The sequence below is a fragment of the Phoca vitulina genome, unplaced genomic scaffold (assembly GCF_004348235.1).
Source record: "Phoca vitulina isolate PV1807 unplaced genomic scaffold, GSC_HSeal_1.0 scaffold5, whole genome shotgun sequence".
Lineage (NCBI taxonomy): Eukaryota > Metazoa > Chordata > Mammalia > Carnivora > Phocidae > Phoca > Phoca vitulina.
In genome coordinates this window covers 59,119,862-59,140,726 of record NW_022589708.1, presented here as the reverse complement: position 1 = coordinate 59,140,726, position 20,865 = coordinate 59,119,862, and the positions used below count along the sequence as shown (strand labels likewise).

Sequence of the window (20,865 nt, the reverse complement as noted above, 5' to 3'; positions counted from 1 at the left end):
TGATGATGTGAGATGATAAAATCCTTATGTGATGAGATGAAGTGAGGTCAATGATGTAGGCATTGTGACGTAGCATTAAGCTACTGTAGATCTGATGATTCATTAGAAGGGGGATCATCTTCTGGAGTGTGGTAGACAGCAGGTAACTGAAACCATGGAAAGCAAACTCAAGGATAAGGGGGACTACTGTAATTAGTAGCCATGGAGAGGTCTAAAGTGGCTGGAAACTACTTTTTCTGGCTAAGTTTACTTTTCATCTTGTTTCATTTCCTGTCTTAGTATGATAATCTTTATGTGAAATTGTACTGTTTGCATTTTTATAATTTTAATTTATTCATGCATGGACTGTATAGTTTTACAGTTTGTGATAGCTGATGTTATTTCAAGTAACAAAATTTCCTTACACGTATAAGGACAACATTAAAATTAAGCTGAAAACATATCTCACATACTAGATACCCAGTAAGCATTTAATTAATATTGAATAAATAAATCTGATTTATTTCTCATGGGAGTTTTAAAAGGTAAGTCAGAATTTTTAGAATTCTGTTATCAACAAATCGTCTTATAATTTTAGAACCTTCTCTGCGCATTCAAAATTTTTACTTTTAGTAGTCAATATTTTTGTATTTAATTTCTTACGGTTGAAAAGATGAATGTTCTAGAAATAGTAAAATGAATTTTTTAGATTAATTCTTTTTAGACTATGCTTTTGGTTCTCTTGCTTCTATAGAAAATAATTTAAGCATCCCTAAAGAAATAGAATTAGTATTCATTTGAGAATTCATTTAAGAATTAGGAATAATCTGGAAAATCAGCTAATATAAATTAGAAATGAAAATATTCATTACATTGATGATTCTAGACATGCAAATCTGTAAGTTATTTTCTATGATTTTGTCTTTATTTTTAAGGTCTCAGACAATAAAACTTCCATCAGTTCATTCTCATTTAGTAATGCGTGTACAGCTATTCATTCATCCAACAAGTCACTTTGTTCAGAGGCACTTGCCTGTGATACCAGTCTCTTCAATGTCATCAAGATGCCATTTTATTCAGATAACAGTTGAGCATGTAAAAAAAACTAAAGATTTCCCACTGGTTTAGAAGACCATGAAATGAAGCAGAGCAAAATGTTATAATGGAATATAATAAATTCATATTTGTGAATATTATGCTAAAGAAGTGTTTAGGTAGCTTGGTCACTTTGCCAGAGGATTGACAATGTAAACAGAAGCTTAAACTCTTCCTATTGCCGGGCCCCAGGCCCGCCCGCTCGCGTCCACATTTTTTTAAAAAATACAATATCTAATGGTTATGAAGACCACATGGCCGAAGACTGCAGGGATGATATCAGGAGAAGGAATTTAATTGTCAACTACCTCCCTCAGAACATGACCCAGGATGAGTTGCGGAGTTTGTTCAGCAGTATCGGTGAAGTCGAATCTGCAAAACTCATTCGGGATAAAGTAGCAGGGCACAGCTTGGGCTACGGCTTTGTGAACTACGTGACTGCCAAGGATGCGGAGAGAGCAATCAACACCCTGAATGGCCTGCGGCTCCAGTCAAAAACCATTAAGGTGTCGTACGCTCGCCCGAGCTCAGAGGTCATCGAAGACGCCAACCTGTACATCAGCGGGTTCCCGCGGACCATGACCCAGAAGGACATGGAGGACATGCTCTCTCGGTTCGGGCGAATCAACTCCCGGGTCCTTGTGGATCAGACCACAGGTGTGTCCGGAGGGGTTGCGTTTATCCGGTTTGACAAACGGTCGGAGGCAGAAGAGGCAATTACTAGTTTCAGTGGTCATAAACCCCCAGGTTCCTCCGAGCCCATTACAGTGAAGTTTGCAGCCAGCCCCAACCAGAACAAAAACGTGGCGCTGCTCTCCCAGCTGTACCACTCGCCCGCCAGACGGTTCGGAGGCCCCATTCACCACCAGGCGCAGAGATTCAGGTTCTCACCTATGGGTGTAGATCACATGAGTGGGCTTTCTGTGTCAACGTCCCGGGCAACGCATCTTCGGGCTGGTGCATCTTCATCTACAACCTCGGGCAGGACGCCGATGAGGGGATCCTCTGGCAAATGTTTGGCCCCTTTGGGGCAGTGACCAATGTGAAATGATTCGCGACTTCAACACCAACAAGTGCAAAGGCTTTGGCTTTGTGACTATGACAAATGATGAAGAAGCCGCCATGGCCATAGCGAGTCTGAACGGCTACCGCCTGGGGGACAAAATCTTACAGGTTTTCTTCAAAACCAATAAGTCCCACAAATAACTCGCTCATGCTTTTTTTTTTTTTCTTTTGTACGGAATAGATAATTAAGAGTGAAGAAGTTGGGGAAAAAAAAAACGTTAAGTGTGGTCATATTCAAATATTTAAAAATTGGCTGTGGTACTACTGGTTAGTTATGTGACCTTAATTAAATAAGTTGCTATCTCTCTCCAGTCCTCCGTTTAAAATTGTAAGAGATTGAATTTGGCTCTGTCTTGTCCCATATTTTTAAAACCCTAAACAAAGTCAGCCTCCAATATATCCATTTTGCAAATAATTCTTTATATTGACATATTACAAAAGCAAAGGAAAAAAGTTAAATCTTATAGATTTATGTGGAAATTTTAATATCACCTTAGAATTTTGGAAATTATATGTTTAACTTTGCCATTATAGAAAAAAGTGCTAGATTTGTTTCTCCTACCCTTCGTCAAACCAACACCTTGACTCTGTGAGATACAGTCAAAAAAAGAAAAACAATCCCCACTGGAACTTAGAGAAGGAGAAGCACTTGCTGCACTGTAAATGAAAAATAATGATAAAATTTTTAAAGTTATTCAGATAAAGCATTTAATTGAATTAATGGGACAATATGGAGTACTAGATGATTTAGTTAACTGAAGTTTACAATTACCCTAAACTTTTGTTTGAATATTTTCTAAAACATAAAAAATTACAATATTTTAGTATATTGTCTAATCTTAGTATTGTTAAATTTTATGAGTAAGGAGTGATCAAGTCATATATTCTGTAATAATAGGTATAGAAGTTTTAAGAATTATGTTCAATGTGGTTTTTTTGTTTGTTTTTTAAAGATTTTATTTATTTATTTGACAGAGAGAGCGAGAGAGCACAAGCAGGGAGAACAGTAGAGGGAGAGGGAGAAGCAGGCTCCCCGCCAAGCAGGGAGCCCGATGTGGGGCTCGATCCCAGGACCCTGAGATCATGACCTGAGCCGAAGGCAGACGCTTAACCGTCTGAGCCACCCAGGCACCCCTATGTTCAATGTGTTTTAAGCCATATAACCCAGAGGGTATTTGATTACAGGTTTTTCGTTTCGTTTTTTTTTTTTTTAAGATTTTATTTATTTATTTGACAGAGAGACAGCGAGAGAGGGAACACAAGCAGGGGGAGTGGGAGAGGGAGAAGCAGGCCTCCTGCGGAGCGGGGAGCCGATACGGGGCTCGATCCCAGGACCCCGGGATCATGACCCAAGCTGAAGACAGATGCTTAACGAATGAGCCACCCAGGCGCCCCTGCAGTTTTTTTCTTGAGGTAGAGTACAAGAGACTAATTCAGATTAACTAAGGATTCGATTTGAAGAATTCCAATTTCCTTTAAGCAAAATTTCACTTTATTTCAAGCTGAACATTATTGTATTCATGATTTGATAACACACTATAAGATGTACATTCTAAAGGATTTTAATTATAAAACTTTCAGTTATAATCTGTTGCTTGTAAGCAAGGTCATATATTTGTATATCTCTCCTACTGTCAGAAATTGGATCAGAAGGGATTGGATTACCAAGAATGGCCGCTGGTTTTTTTTTTTTTTTGGTTTTTTTTTAATATTTTTTTTTAAAGATTTTATTTATTTATTTGAGAGAGAGAGAGCACAAGAGGGGGGAGCGGGAGAGGGAGAAGCAGACTCCCTGCTGAGCAGGTAGCCCGCTGCGGGACTCGATCCTGGGACTCCAGGATCATGACCTGAGCAGAAGGCAGTCGCTTAACCAACTGAGCCACCCAGGCGCCCTGGCCGCTGGTTTTGATCATGGTTATGTACATGTGGTAGAGTAGGACAGTTTTATTAATATGCAAATCTATTTTTGAATAGTGTGAAAATCTGAGTTGGTTGTAATTTGAGGCCTCAAATTCTATAAATGAGAGTAAATATAATTTTGAGTCATCAAAAATAGTTACTAAACGCTACTTTAAAATTTTTTAAATGTTGGGGTGCCTGGCTCGTTGAGTCAGTACAGCATGCAAATCTTGATCTTGGAGTCATGAGTTCAAGCCCCACATGTGGCATAGAGTTTACTTTAAAAAATTTTTTTAATTTTTAAAAATTTGTTAGCATTTTTCATGTGATTTTTAAGGGCCTATTCAATGCCCACTATAGTCCTAAAAAGATTGTCACTGTCAGCAAAGAACTTTTAGCCTAGATGGAAATATTATACTCACATAAAAGAAACAACTAGAAAATATTGTAGTGTAAATTCTATCAGGCAGACTTGAAGTTCAGTAGAAGCTCAAAGAAAATGTGGACTTAGACTCATCAAAGGAGACTTCTTAGGTGGAAGATGAGCTGGGCTTAAAGAATAGGTAGAATTAATTCAATGAAGTGAAGAAATCGGAGACTTTCAAGTTCAGGAAACATGAGTCAAGGCATCATCAAGTAGGAAGGAATAACACATATACTAGATCAAAAACAGAGACTGGTACTGGGGAATAGGTAGGGAAATGAATGTAACCATGTTTGAGATTCTTTTCTTTTGCCTAAAGTGCCCTAATTTCTAATAGAAAAAAACAAGAGTATTTGGATTGCCTGCGACCTTTTGAGAGCCAAAATGTGATGATTTGAAGGGGAGATAAAAACACAATTGGAAGGAAATCTAGGATTAAATTAGACAAGTTTACCCTAAATATTAGGGGGTCTATGGATTTTAACTCAGCAAATCAAGTGAGAAATCTTGAGGGGAAAGGATTTCATAGCCAATATTTTACTACCAGGGATATTTTTTGTTCCAGGTAAGATTGATCTTAATTCTATGAGAATGATTGTGAATTAATACCAAAGTACTATTAAGCCAAATAGAAATACTCCTTTTCCAAATGCCTCTCTAATTTGCATCTAAGCCTTAGCTCAAGTTGTTTACTGTTAGAGTGTCCTTTCCCTCATCTTCACGTGTCTAAATCTTCTCAGGCTATTTACTCCTTGCATTAAATTTTCCCAGTTCATCTTTCCTCCTCAGCCAGAAATGCCATTTCTCTCTTTTGTGCTCTGACCTGACTTAGAACAATTAATAGATCCTGCTTTATAGACAGGGATTATCTTAACTCTTTATTGTATACTCCACAAACTTAACATAGTGGGTGCTTGATGAATGGCAATTGATTGCTGAAAATCAGCAATAATATCTTTATGATAAATATATTCTAGAAAGGCTGAATACCAGCTAGATAAATACAGAAATGCCTAGGCTCCTTCCTGGTAATTTAAAAAGTTCTCCACCTTTTACTATGTTTACAGGGCTCCTTTGATTCTTTGCTACCTACTGACACTCATGCCTCAAGTCTTATTTATCTTAAAATGTCCTTTTTAAAAATTTTTTAATCAAAGCTGAAACCTGTGGGTAGGTTTATGAACAGTTAGAAGGCCCATGAAATTTCAGTATCCCTCTTGAGGGCCATTGGTAATCTAATTGATCATCTAAAGCTTGTCAGTGAAGTATAGTTTGTTTTCTGTTGGCCTTTATTTGTGTGTCTCTGAGGAGATGGAGATGATAGAATGAAAACTACTTATATTTAAAAATGCTTTTCAAGAAACACCATTACCATAATCATAAAAAAACAAATGTCTTGAGCATCTCCTGTGATTCTTTGAAGTGTATCTTTAAAGTAAATGGTATGCTTCTGAATCCCTCTGCTTACTGGAACCACCTCATTGAGTGAAATAGGTTTTCTAATTTTCTTGGATGATTGTGTAAAAGGCTATCCACATCACACCAATGAAAGCTTTTTTTTTTTTGAAGCTCTACACCCATCACGGGGCTTGAACTCAGACCCTGAAATCAAGAGTCTCGTGCTCTACCGACGGAGCCAGCCAGTCGCACCCCAGAGAAAGCTTTTAGAAATCTAAGACAAAACTGTGGCTCAAATATGTAGCATTTGTTTTCTGCTAGGACATTTAAATCATATTTATAACGTGATAAGGATTTATTTTATGTACCCTTAGAGCTTTTATATAAAATATGATATTTATGTCTTTTTCAGAACCTGTATGTAAATTGCATTTTTTGAAAGATCTGTTGTTGCTGTTGAGTTTGATCTGGCTTTGAGGGTGGCTGATTTGTTATATTTAACATTTAACCAAAAGCCAGGATTTCAACCAGCAAATAAATAATGGTTTATATGGCAAAGCAGTTTCCCCTCTATATTGATTTGCTTTATGACCTGTTTTCTAGGCATGTATTTTGACACCACCACCGCCTCCACTCCAAAGGTGAGAACTGACTAGTGCATGTGTACCTAGACCATGTGGAGAAAGGACTGAGACTGGAAACAGAAAACAGACATTGTATAGAGCAGAGTACCTGACAACAGCTCACTCTAGTCAAGGGCAATAAATGCCACACAAGATGATCTCTCATCACAAAACTGTAAGTAAATTTGGGGAAGTACAGGGGAATTGGACCGTTGTTCCTGCTGATTCAATTAAAAAAAAGTCTTCATTTTATAATTTGTGGCCTGTATGCTGTAAATTAAGATGTACTGAACTGTTAAATAGTGGACTTACCTAGTTTGTTGATAAGAATTTAAGGCAAAAGAAAGTGCAATATTCCCTGAAAAGTAAACTTGGGACCTTTGCCTTGAGACCTGAGGCAAAGGTTACATGAACTTGAATAACTGGGTTAAAACTAAGTAATTGGGCCTTTGCCTGGAAAACAAATTAGAGAACTTTAATCTTGAAATAGCATGGAATAGGGAGACATTAGGGCCTCTTCCAACAAAATAATGGAAGTTGACAAAGTAATGGAATTTTTGGAAATTAAATATAGCAATACTATATACTATATAGAGAAGGATTCTAAGATATAAACTCTGGTGGCAAAGAAACTGGGCATGTGACTGTTACAGTAATCTAGGAGTAAAGAAAACCTGAACAGAATAATAGCATTGAGAATGGAGATGAAATAATAAATTTAAGATATTTCAAAAAAAATTGTAGAACACCATGGTGAGTTGGATAAAAGGATGGTGTCAAAAATTATGTTTTCTATACTGGAAGACAATGGCAGTATCACTGAAAGAGGACAGTTAAGAGAAGTGAATGTGAGAAGGAAAGATGTTGTGTCCCGTTTTGGTAACATTGAATTTAAGATAATATCTAGGCATTCCATTTGAAATCCTTTAATTAAAGATCACTGAGTATACAGAAGGGGAATTCTATGTAAAAGTCAGGCTGGAAAGGTAAATTTGTCAGTTATCCTCATAAAGCTGATAAGAGTAGACAAGTGAACTGAAACTGTTAAGGACAATAGATCCCTTTCTTTTATTTATTTATTTATTTTTTTAAGATTTATTTATTAGAGGCGCCTGGGTGGCTCAGTCAGTTAAGCCATCTGCCTTCAGCTCAGGTCATGATCCCACGGTCCTGGGATCGAGCCCCACGTCGGGCTCCCTGATCAACAAGAAGCCTGTTTCTCCCTCTGCCTGCCACTCCCCCTGCTTGTGCTCCCTCTCTATGACAAATAAATAAATAAAATCTTAAAAAAAAAAAAAGATTTATTAGAAAGAGAGCACGCACATGGGTGTGCGAGTATGCAGGCAGGGGGGAGGGACAAAGGGAGAGAATCTCAAGAAGACTTCCCACTGAGCATGAGCCCCATTGAGGGCTTGATCTCAAAACCCTGAGATCATGACCTGAGTTGAAATCAAGAGTCCAACGCTTTACTGACTGAGCCACCCAGGCACCCCAATCCCTTTCTTTTAAAAAGAAATATGTAACACACAAATTTACATAAATAAATTGTTTGATTAGGTATGTAATCTTAAATAAACATTTCCAAAAATCAACTCTCTTTTTTCCTTAGACTGTGATATCCCAAGCTTATGCCTGTAAGAAAATCCCTACACTTATATTAGTTATGAGCATCAATGACTAATGTGTGTTAATACTCTTGAACTTACCTTCACGTCTATTAATAAAACAGAGATCTTTCCCAGTATTAGATTGAGGGAATGAAATTGAGAACTTAAAGTTCAAATGATTCAGTCAGTTAAAACTTTATAAAATTGACATGGCTTTAATTTCTCAAATGGAAAGGCAGGTAATTGAATTGTGGGAAATGTGCTGGTCTCCAGTTTCAAGAAACAGTACAGCACAAAGACCTGGCATTCTGGCTGAAGAGCTATAATAATAAACAGAAATTTGAAAACCAGGAAGACAAGTTTTCCAAATGTGCAGTTGTGGCATTTCAAAAGAGATAATAACAAGAAATTCTAGAAGATGGCCAAAAATAGGTTTAGATAATTGAGATTCCTTATATGAATACTTGTTTTTGATGGAGAAACACAGTTAAGCAGAAATGAAGGTTCTATCTAAGAGGCCTGTGACTTACTTCTTCTCACTCTAAATCAGGTTTGCTTCTGAAAAAAAGTGTTAGCCAGAACAAATCAAACAGGGATTCAGTAAATTGTAGCCAGGAATTTAAAAGTGGCCAAAGGGGGAAAAATTTAATTGAAAGCAAATATTTTGTTTTTCTAGGAGCTAAACCTTGTGTTGTAGGATTTCTATTTAGAATGTCCAAGTATCTTGCTCTGTTTACCTAGTTACTACTTGCTGTGAAAAATAGCCACCTTCATGAGACAGAAATTCCACATTATTCTACATCTTGAATTGATTTTTTTAATATATATTCCATTTTAATGATATGTAAGGAAACCTAAAATGTTAATCTATGCTTCCAAAATAGCATTTAAAAAACTCAGTAATATGTCTTCTGGATATACCAGCATCTTTTAGACCATTTCACCTCAATCCTTGAATCATTTGATTAATCAAAATTCAGTAAACCTAGGACTTCAAATCAGGTTATCCAGAACTGGGAACATTTTTTTCCCTATTTCTTTCCTAGTTTCATCTGACTTATATGCCTGGTCTGATGACTTCTATCTTTTTAAGACTCCTAAATTGTGGAGGTAAGTCAAGATTTAATATCAATTATGGTCATATAACATTCATTCTGAACTTGTATTCCCTTAACATTTCTTTAATTACTAAGCATTCTTGTAGCATTGCATTTTTATTAACAAATAATGTAAATTCCAATTTTGGCTGGACTGTTTTACTCTGATTAAATGTGTAATTTTGTGTAACTTTCAACTAGTTAGTATTCCTATATACATCTATATTTTCATCTTATTTTGTATGCTATTACTCAAGTAATAGCATACAAAATAAGATTTTTTTAAGATTTTATTTATTTATTTGAGAGAGAGCGCACGAGCAAAAGTGGGGTTAGGGGCAGAGGGAGAGGAAGAGGGAGAAGCAGACTCCCCACTGAGCAGGGAACCTGGACACGGGGCTTGATCCCAGGACCCTGAGGTCATGACCTGAATTGAACGCAGACGCTTAACCTACTGAGCCACCCACGCGTCCTACCCAAGTAAACTTCTAATAGAAAAATACCATGGGATTTTTTTCTGTAAGAGTCTTTAGCTTGAATCAGTTCCTTCAGACTCTTTACATAAAGTGTCATCCATCTTTGAATCTACTATAATACTTGTTTTTCCAAGTGCCTATTCACTGAGACTACAGTGTTCCAAATTGTTCAGTTCAGTTCAGTTGAGACCATTAGATGCCCAGCGCTTTGGGGGGAGTATACAGATCAGTATAAAGCACAATCCCAGTCCTCATCTTAAAAGAACTCATAGAAGCTCAGACATTGCAGCCAGACTTTCTTGGGGTGTCTTACTACAAGAAGAGTAAGACAAACTTCTCCTATTTGGCTTCCAACTTGGGAACCCAAAGAAATTCAGATTCTTACTGGAATGTGAAATAAGGGAGAGTGACGTGAAATAGAAACACTTGGTTTGGGGTGTGTTTTACTCAACTGATAAGAGTAAAAAGCCACTTTAAAATAATGATTTCTGGGGTGGGCCTGGGTGGCTCAGTCACTTAAGTGTCTGCCTTCTGCTCAGGTCATGATCTCAGGGTCCTGGGATCTAGCCCTGCTTAGGGCTCCCTCTCCCTCTGCCATTCCCCGTTTGTGCTCTCTTTCTCAAATAAATAAATAAAATCTTAAAAAAAAAATAATGATTTCTGGATTTGAGGTATTGGTATGAAATGTGAAGGTGCAGAATGCTGCCTATCTAAAATTTCTGTATAATTAGACAAATCTTAGGCACATTTTAGTTCAGGGAGCAAAGTCCTATTTATTTTGCTGTGTGTTGTTGCCCTTTTATTCTGTGCCATGCTTAATACTTATTTCCCATTTACTATGTAAGGTGTTAGCTTTTTAGCCATTAAAAGATTTTTGTGGTTGGATCTATCTCATAGTTTAGGTAAATATTAAGGCATTTCCTAAGCTTAATATTTATGACATAATGAGTTTTTTGGTGATATTTTTACAGAAATTTTCACCTCTAATAGGTCTGATAGAAGGCCTAATAATTCTTGAAGTGTAGTTCTGTGGCAAAGCTAGTGAGTTAATTATGGCTTTTACTAGGTCATTGGTATTCTAGAAATCTAAGTATTTTTAGTAATACATTTTCATGTCAACTCTATTTCTTGAACTTTGTTTGAAACACTAAGTTTGATGTCACATTATTCTCTTCCATGCGTTCTTTGGTGCCAGGAAAGTAATAAAATTTCCTAAATTTATTTTTAAAAATTCCCTCATAGTGGTTCTTCTGCATTGCTAAACTTGCTGGTAACGAGTCAACTTCCCCAGCACAGAGGAAAAATAACAGTAGAATATGGGAGATTTAGAGTGCTCTAAGCAAGTCTTTTGTTATCCCAGCAAGGTTTCTGGTGATGTGACCATTTCTATTATTTGTGATAGAGAACCAATACAAAAACTTATAAAGCAAAACTGAAGTTTATCAGATGTTAGCAGTATAGAAGATAAATTTGAAATAGCTTATGATTCCCTAAACCATATATTATTTCTCTAGCTGCTTTCCTTTGACCATTTTATGTTATTTTGGGATCCTGATTTCAGATATATTTTGAAAGCAGCCCAAATTAATTCCAACTTTACCATAACCTAAGAACTCTTTGTAATTATGACTTGTATATTAAATTCAAGAGTAAATTTCAACATTAGATCTCCTTTTTAGAAAATCTTTTTAGGGACAACTTCCAGTCACTTATAAGGTAAATTATTGAGGTTCAAAATAAGCTAAGATATTTAGTGCCTTATCCAAATGAAACTGTGGGGGATGGAGAAAAGCTAAAATAAACATAACAGAAGTGGGAGAATAGGGGAGACCCAACTACTAATGGTCCTGTTAAGGACTGACAGACTTTAATGTATCGTTGTGATGATCCATATTTATATATATGAAATGGATTGATAGGTGCATATGATTTGATAGAAGGTTTTCAGAGTGGTTTGCCCAAGACAAGCTTCTGCCATTATTTTCTTATAATTTAAAATAACACTGACAAATCACTTCAGTCAAGAAGTTAAGAGTTAAGTGATACCCGTATGAAAATGTTAAAGTTTTTTTTTTTTCTAAAGCAGGCAAGAGTTTTTAATTTGCCTGTGGTGCATCTAATATATCCCTGTTTTCTTCAAACTACATTTGCCTGCCCCCCTTTCTAAAACAAGACTTTATTTTTTGCATATCTTGATATCCCAGTGACAATGTCCCACTCTATTTTAGAGTAAACACAAAAGGCTTACTGAGATGATCTTGACAGATGTGCCTCCAGATGCAATAATCTCTAAAATATTTACTAAAATAAGAAACTCAATCTACTCTGAAAGTACACTTTCCCTAATGAATAATATATTTTTTAAATTGGAATATTCTATCTCCTTCTAAAAACCTCTGCATTGTGAACTCATAACTTTTGAGAAACTAATAATAATACTTGTTATTCTGATTAAACCCATTGTCAATGTTATGAATTGTTTTTGTGAAAAAACTCTAGAAAGGAAGGCATTGTTTGTTCCTTGCAGTATATCCGATGTCTAAAATAGTATTTGGCACACAGTAGATGTCAATAAATATTTACTGAGTGAATGAATGAATGTCATATATATTATGTTTCCATAGGTAATATGTTTCTATTAACACATTAAAAAGAATATTTTATTTCTCAAGTCAAAGTAGTTTTGTGCAAGTATGAATGACTGAGAATATATTAACATTAATTTATTTTAAAGATATTATTTATTTGAGAGAGAAAGAGTGAATGACAGAGAGCACAAGCAGGGGAAGCAGCAGACAGAGGGAGAAGCAGGCTCCCCGCTGAGCAAGGAGCCCAATGCGGGACTCAATCCCAGCACCCTGGGATCATGACCTGAGCCGAAGACAGATGCTTAACCAACTGAGCCACCCAGGCATCCCCTAACAGTAGTTTAAACATTTCCTGTCTTATTATTTGCCAACCTGTTACAATATTTTTTGTTCCAGTATTTTTTAACCAGTTACCAGTTTTTTAATAATCTTATCAGCAAAGCTCTATACAGAATTAAACAGTGTTGCATATGTAACCATGGCAACTATATCCAGCTAGTTAAATCACAAAATGTCAAAAACTTACCAAAATAGAAATATTGTGCCCTAGAATATGGTGCTAGCAAGGGAACCAAACACATCATCCCCAAAATTAATATGACACACTAAAACAACTAAACTGGCTTTTTTGCAGAAAAGAGGGGATAAGTGCCACCAAAAACAAAATACTTATTCATAGGGCTTTTTTGGGGTCATTATTTTCAACTGCTAACCTTGACATTACTAATCTTGAAGTATTTTGCACTTACATTATACATAACCTGTTGAGATACTGTTAGGAAATTTTAAAAATATTTATTTCTTCTCTACAACCTAGTGCACAAATCTATAATTGGTAGAAATTTATGGAATGCAAATTCTTTACTAAGTGGAGGGCTTTCACAGGAAAAGTAGTAGATTAACATTTGTATCAATATAAGATAATAGTCCATACTATGCCATTATAGTCCTCCTAAAATCCCTTCCCTCTCCTCCCCCACACACACATACACACAGTCTTTCAGGTGTATCTTCTTCCTTTCTTTTTTTTAAATAGATAATATATCTACATGATCTGGTGAAAGTAAATCTTCCTTCCACACCAAACCCCACTCACCCTGTTCCCTTCTACACAGGTGACCCGTATCTTTGCTGAAAATTCTATGTGTGTTTAAGAAAATGAGTGTTTCCACAACTGGAAACTATACACACATACACACATATATAATGGAAATATATTTTCCCACTTTATACATTGTTCTGCACCTTGCTTTTTTTCCACTTACAAATATTTGACAATCTTTCCTTAGTTTGTAAACTGTTGCCCTATTCTTCTTTAAGGGCTGCATAGTATTTCATTGTGTGAACCATAATTTACCCATTCCCTATTGATGAACTTTGAGTTTATTTCTAATCTTTTGCTGTTAGATGATGTACTTTCTTTCTTGAATATGAGCTCTTTGAGAATAAGAATTTTTGTCTTACTCATCTTTTAATCCTGAAAACCTAGTATGGTGTCTAACAAATGTTTAACATACGTCTTTGAATGAATTAATTGTACTTTTTAAAAAGGTACTCAGCTGCTTCCATGCAGGTTTTTAACCCTGCTGTGTGTTTGGTGCTCTTTGACTTAATGTTTCCTTTTCTAGGTGTTTATTCTGGTGTTCAAAATGACACATATATATGAGGAATTCCTAAAAGAGGAATCACTAAGTCATAGTATATGTATATTTTAAATGTTAGGAGAGGTTATTCAGAAGCTTTTCACCAAATGTAGGTGCTAATTAGTAACAGTTATCCTCTCACCAAATGTTTAGTAGTCCTTTCCACATAGTAGTGTTAAAACCGTTGAGTGGATTGAGCTCACATTCAAGTGAAAAAAGTTTGTTTTTATGATGGCATATAAGTCTATACAGAGGAAAGGGCTGATTAATATGCCTGGGAAAAGAGGAAAACAAGGCCTCACCCTCACAGAAGAGGTACAATTCAAAGCAGGCCACCAATCTTCTTTTTCTTCAACATCATCATCGCCATCACGAACAGTTATTGGTGTCTACTATGTGCCAGACAGTGTGTTGAGTACTTTACATTATCTCCTTTTATTTTCACATATCCTATAAAGAGATACATTATCCCCATTTGATAGATGAAGAAGTTGAGGCACAGAGAGCTTAAATGACTTGCCCAAGTCATATAAGTAGTAACTGATTAAGTTGGGATACGAAATCAAGGAGTCTGATTCCAGAACCCATTCTTGAGAGTTGTGTAAGTGTTCATGAAGAAAAGAAAGGGAAAGAGGCATTGAAGGTAGAAGGAACATGTGCCAAAGCACCGAGTGCACAGTGTTATTTAGAGAGCAGGAAGCAGTTAGTGTGGCTTAAGCACCGCTGAGGTATGGTTGCCAGAGATGGCATACTAGGAGACAAGGCCAGAAGTTGAAATGAGTACATATATGACTAACATACATGCCATAAATATGGAATTTCCACAAGAAAATGGCAATTTCTCTTTACTCTAAAAGGGAACAGGAACCTCATTTCTTTTTCTGAGATTGCTCTGACATGATGGTAGTCTCTGGTTTCAGTGTTTTGTTCATGGTGAGAGCTTCAGGCTTTTTTATCCTTTCAAAGCTATAGCATTCACTTTTGTCTTCAGAGAATAATGTTCTAGCGCTGACTAGGTGGAAGCCTTCCATTAATAAAGTGTCGATTAGTATCCCGAGGACATTAGTTCCGTTGGCCAATTTTCGGTTATCAGGTTTTATAGAAACATACCTAGGACACACAACAGATGTTTGATTATAAAGCATCCCTTTAATAACTAGCAAAACGAAACACATCGATTTGACTTATAACCTCAAATAAAGGCATCATACCATTTTTGATCAGATTTTTTTTGAGACTTCATTTATAAATCCAAATTAGTAATTTCAGAGTATTGAAAATAAAGACCTTCCTGTGATCTCCAAAGTCACTTAAATCCATATTTAGGAATATAACCAACACTGATGAATTTTCATTGAGAAATTATTTTCTGGAGCAAACAATTTGATTAAACAAATTAGCTTAACTTTTTATATAATTTAACAACTTCTAATTTTTGTTTTCAATTTACTAAATATTATTTTAATCAGCTTAATTAAATGAATTGACAATCATTTTAATGAATATTTTATACATTTAGTTTCCCCTCCTAGTAGATCTAATTCTACCCATTATTAGCACTGACATTACAAATTTTTTTCTTATTTCTATCAAATACATTTTTTCAGGTACAATTTTGCAGATAAAAAATGTCAAGATTTTATTGTCAATTTTTACTCAATAACTATCCATTGTTAAAGAGTAAAGCACGGGGTCAAAAGGCCTCTGGAGTAAAAATGACAAAACTTTGTATTTCCTAGGAGATTCTATAGAACCAATACACATAGTTCAAGAAGAAAGCCAACCTGAACTTTTCAGATTGGCTGTATGTTAGTTTTAATAATGTCAACATAACATGTCCACATAGATATAGCTATATTACCCCTTTAAATACCATCAAGGATATTTTTATGTCTTTGAGTCCTCTCACCATTTGTTTATGAGATGTGAAGAAAAGACTAACTTACTTCCACAAAGCAACCTAAATTCTCTGTAGTTTTATGGCATAAAAAAAGCCTTTACGACATCCTTTGCCTCCTTTTAACTATGATTAAAATAGAGTGGTTAATTGGGGCGCCTGTGTAGCTCAGTCGTTAAGCGTCTGCCTTAGGCTCAGGTCATGATCCCAGGGTCCTGGGATCGAGCCCCGCATCGGGCTCCCTGCTCGGTGGGAGGCCTGCTTCTCCCTCTCCCACTCCCCCTGCTTGTGTTCCCTCTCTTGCTGTGTCTCTCTGTCAAATAAATAAATAAAATCTTAAAAAAAAAAAATAAGAAAAATAAAATAGAGTGGTTATTTTAGCTCACGTTTAGAAATTAATTCTAGGCAAAGAAAATACTGTAAGATTTATAGAAGTACAAAGTACATGTCAGAAAATGTTTATTATGTTTGATACAGCAAATTTTTCACATTAGGAGATCATTCCATCTAGTCCCAAACCCCAGATCTTGATTGTGTAGCCTAGAGACATTTATTAAAGAGAAGAAAATTATAGCACATCTCACATTAAGACACACTTGCAAGAAATCACTGAGCAATAGTACTTGATTCCTTAGGTGGTCAAATTAAGAAATGAAAGATTTTAAGGCAGAAGGAAAGGGTAGAAGAATGCATTGAGAAATAGAAAATCAAATCTTATTTTAAAAAAAGGCAACTACACTTTTCCATTTGATCCAATTTAAAAAGGAAAGGTCAGATAGAATAAAGGCTACCAAAGAGACTCTAGAATCCTATGACCATAACTTGAGCTTGATAATGTGGTATCATATGAATGACCTTCTGCAAGATGCAAGCCAAGTATTTCTCATACTGTGAACTTGAGAGATAGTAACTGAGCAATCTGCTAGGTTAACAAGATCTTAGAATGGTGAATCATATTAATGGAACATACTGAACAGCTGGATGATACGCCAGACTCTTAGGAGCCATCCAGGCTTACTCCTCCACTTCCCACCTTCAAAAAACATCTGAATGGATGATTCAGAACAGGGAGTGAGCAAGAAATAAAAATGATGGCTAGCCAGGCAGTTATGTACCTAAGGTGGGCCTTTCAGGGCCAGAGTTTTCATACAGTCACCCGAAAACCCAATAATGTCCCCTTACTCAGGTTATCCATCTCTACTTTGAAATTGGCATGATAGAAAAAAATCATAAACACTTATAGGATGGAAAAAAATTCTGAACTTCCAGCAAATGAATACTATTTGGTGATGAAAAAATTTAATTATTAAAATAGCTTCTGGTTTTGGAATTATCTATATTGGAAGTTTATAATGCCATTCTCACATTAAGATGAAAAAAATTTGTACTATTTCTAAAACACAAACACTTAGCAAAGGTAAAAACACTTGGCACTGTACATACAAGAATATTCCAACCTTAGTTTTTAATCTTGTTTCTCAGCATATTTTTTTCAATTACTTTCTCCACATGCATAGATTTTAAAGTGTTTAGTATTTCCAGGATTTTTTTACCTTGCATGTTTCTTCTTAAAATTAATTATACCATTTTTCCTGGGGTTTCTATCTTTTTTTAAAAGGGATCCTCAAAGATCTTTTTTTTTTTTTTTAAGATTTTATTTATTTATTTGACAGAGAGAGACACAGTGAGAGAGAGAACACAAGCAGGGGGAGTGGGAGAGGGAGAAGCACGCTCCCCACTGAGCAGAGAGCCTGATGCGGGGCTTGATCCCAGGACTCTGGGATCATGACCTGAGCCAAAGGCAGTCGCTTAACAACTGAGCCACCAGGCACCGCGATCCTCAAAGATCTTAATCATTAAATCAAATTTTTTTAAAAAAACTGAATAGTTTTCCCTTCTGAATTATTCATGTTAGTGCCCCACCAGTGAAAAGAAAGGTGTATACAGAGATATCTTAAAACACTTTGAGATAAAGATAGGGTCTTAAGTTCTCTTCACAATCAGCCTATTAATTTAACTGGATCCCTTTTCCCCAAGTGACATTTCAACCTTTTTTGGGAGGGCAGGAAATTATTAAGTGTAGAAACTGAAGAACTGTCATACTGCCCAGTGTTCTTCAGTTGGTAAGTAAAACAAAGGGGTGTGTTGTCGGAGAGGCAAACATTGATAGTTCCTGATGGCGACTGCTGAAGTCAAGAAAATATCCCAAACTATGTCTACCTTTTCTCCCCCCCCCCCCGCAAAAAAAAAAAAAAAACAATTTAAATAGTATCAGTAAAGAACATATGCAGACTACTTTTTTTTCCTCCTGAAAATTAAAGCCGGCTTTCACAGTTAGTAAAATAATGGTGGGACAGCATTAAGACATTTTTAAGGAGAAAAAAAAGTGTCCCTGACAGCAGAGTAGAAATCAGCCTTAGTGTTCAGCCAAGAACAACAGGGGGAGAAAGTGAATAATTGACTCAGGAGCAACTATTCTTAACATACTGACAGCCTATCCCAATATTTTGAGTTGTCTAAGAATGCCAAAGATGTAATAGGATACCAAATTCGCTATGGGATATATCTGCCTTAATGGTGTTTAAAAATAAAGTGAGATGGGGGCGCCTGGGTGGCTCAGTCGTTAAGCGTCTGCCTTCGGCTCAGGTCATGGTTCCGGGATCCTGGGATCGAGCCCCACATCGGGCTCTCTGCTTAGCAGGAAGCCTGCTTCTCCCTCTTCCACTCCCCCTGCTTGTGTTCCCTCTCTCACTGTGTCTCTCTCTGTCAAATAAATAAATAAAAATTAAAAAAAAAAATAAAAAATAAAAAAAATAAAGTGAGATGGAGGAAAATCAGTAGTCAAATCATAAGGACTAAAAGAACAAATATATGTAGAGTGTAAGGAAATCAGGAGAAACTACTGAGACTTTACCATATGCCAGCCACTAAAAGAATCTCTTGGGGGAAAGAAAGGTGTTGTCTCAGTCCTAGGCCAAATTCACTAGCAATGGAACATAATCTATAAAATTATCCTCTTACAACTTGAATGACCATAGTTCCAATTTTCCCTGGACAGTCTTGGTTTATTCCTACTGTCCCACATAATAACAATACCCTCTTTCACTCTGAAAAATAGCCCAGTTTGGACAATAATTATCTGATCATTCTACTCAACTCTACTTATTACCCCCAAAACATTTGAGTAATAATTTTTTCCAAGAAAAGTTTCAGCCATGAGAAACTCCCAGTTTTGAGGGGAAACATCAGGAACTGATATAGAAGACAGATGCTTCAAAGTACAAAATACCTGACTCCAATCTGGTTATCAGCGGTGCTGTCAGAGCCACACTGGAAAACCAGGTCATGGTAAGAAGGTCTTTGTGGAGGCAGTGGAAGTAAGGTCATCTGCGGAGGGAAAGAGTTACTACTCCAGGTCAGTGCTGAAGGTTGCTCTATAAACACTGTAATCCTCTCAGTTAGCATCTCAATTGTTTTGCTGCAAGAGCCAAACACCCTGAAAAAAGCTTGAGTGTTTCGGCTTAGGAAATGCACTTCCACAAGAGCGGGTCTTGGCTGTAGCAGGTGTTCTTGGTTTAAGAGATCAACCAGAGGATCCAGTTCATAGAAAAGAGCCTCTCTCTGAAGCCTAAGATGGTCTGAAAAGTCGGTGGGTAATAAAAGCTGGTGAGTTCTCAAAAAATCTAAGATGAAACTAAATAGAACACCATCTCTGTCCACAAAAATCTGGCCACCAATCATCTTGAATTCTTGGTCTCTGCCATCTATCATTCGTGTCAACCGAGAAGCAGGAAACTGCTTTATGGTAGAAAACCTTGTTGTGAATATCTTCCCTCCCACATTCAAAGTGACCAGTTCCTGACTACTCATTCTTTTCTTGCTTCAAACTAGAAGCTACAGACTTAGAAACTTGTAAATCAAACTCTAGCCATAAATGTTGCTAGTTATATATGATTAAGAAATGGAGGGGAGGGGAAAATAACAAAAAACAGAGACCTAGATTCCCTCCTAACTACTGTAAAGCAAATAGTGTATCCATAGCTGTGTTTGCAAATTTGAGTTGCTTGGGAACTTGCAGTATACAAAGTGAAAAAGGAACAGATGAGGAACTGGATTATTTAAGAAAAACTGCCAATATTTCTAAGGATAGATGTCAAGTAGATCCCTCTCCTGTATTCCATTAAAATATATATATATATATCTCCATGAAAACTTATTGTAAATCTGTATTTTATTTTTATTTTTTTTAAAGATTTTTTTTTTATTCATTTGAGACACAGAGATAGAGACAGAGAGCATGAGCAGGGGGAGAGGCAGAGGGAGAGGGAGAAGCAGGCTCCCCGCCGAGCCAGGAGCCCAATGCGGGGCTTGATCCCAGGACCCCAGGATCATGACCTGAGCTGAAGGCAGACGCTTAACCATCTGAGCCACCTAGGCACCCCATAAATCTCTATTTTAAAAAAAGTACTGGAAGGGGTGCCTGGGTGGCTCAGTCGGTTAAGCGTCTGCCTTCAGCTCAGGTCATGATCCAGGGGTCCTGGGATCAAGCCCCACATTGGGCTGTCTGCTCAGTGGGGAGTCTGCTTCTCCTTCTCTCTCTGCCCCTCCCCCTGCTCATGCTCTTTCTCTCTTGCTCCCTCTTTCTCAAATAAATAATCTTTAAAGAAAGATTTAAAGATTTTAAAAAAGATATTTAAAATCTTTAAAAAAAAATAGTGGGAGCAGAAAAGCATTCCCCTTTCCCCAGACCTATCTACAATGAGTTGTCATGGCAGAAGTTAAGATTTGCAGAGGAACATTATCATAATTTATGAACCCTTTAGCGATTTAGTGGCTAAATCATGAATTGTCAGTTACGGATGAGGCAGCCATTACCTCAGCTAGCAGCTTAATTTGACTCTTATTCCCATAGCTGGATTCTTCTGTTCTTTAAATTTAGTTGCTTCCTCTCAACCAAATTAGAGGGCAGGGTAAAGACACTCTGGGCTTTCCAAGGAATGTCTTGTTCCATGACAGAAATAAGGGACTAGAGAGCAGTTCTAACATAAGATCACTTCTTGTTTTCATCTGGATT

General features: G+C 36.6%; 1 protein-coding gene, 1 long non-coding RNA gene and 1 pseudogene across 2 annotated transcripts in view; 2 read left to right on the top strand and 1 right to left on the bottom strand.

Annotated features, from left to right (window-relative positions):
* On the top strand, nucleotides 1–3,134 carry LOC116631333 (annotated as a pseudogene).
* Nucleotides 3,135–4,320: 1,186 nt separating this feature from the next.
* The window catches only part of LOC116631672, a 29,677-nt gene continuing 13,132 nt past the window's right edge, over nucleotides 4,321–20,865 (top strand). Inside the window, exons 1-2 of the long non-coding RNA XR_004299235.1 lie at nucleotides 4,321–6,658; nucleotides 9,137–9,200. This is a non-coding gene — a long non-coding RNA (uncharacterized LOC116631672). The remainder of the gene's footprint in view (nucleotides 6,659–9,136; nucleotides 9,201–20,865) is intronic.
* KCNRG (potassium channel regulator) lies at nucleotides 12,567–19,951 on the bottom strand. Its single transcript, XM_032403078.1, has 2 exons — nucleotides 19,081–19,951; nucleotides 12,567–15,004 (listed from the first exon to the last, which is right to left on the bottom strand). Exons 1-2 carry the CDS (start codon nucleotides 19,659–19,661, stop codon nucleotides 14,764–14,766), a joined length of 822 nt encoding a protein of 273 aa, XP_032258969.1. The 5' UTR covers nucleotides 19,662–19,951; the 3' UTR covers nucleotides 12,567–14,763.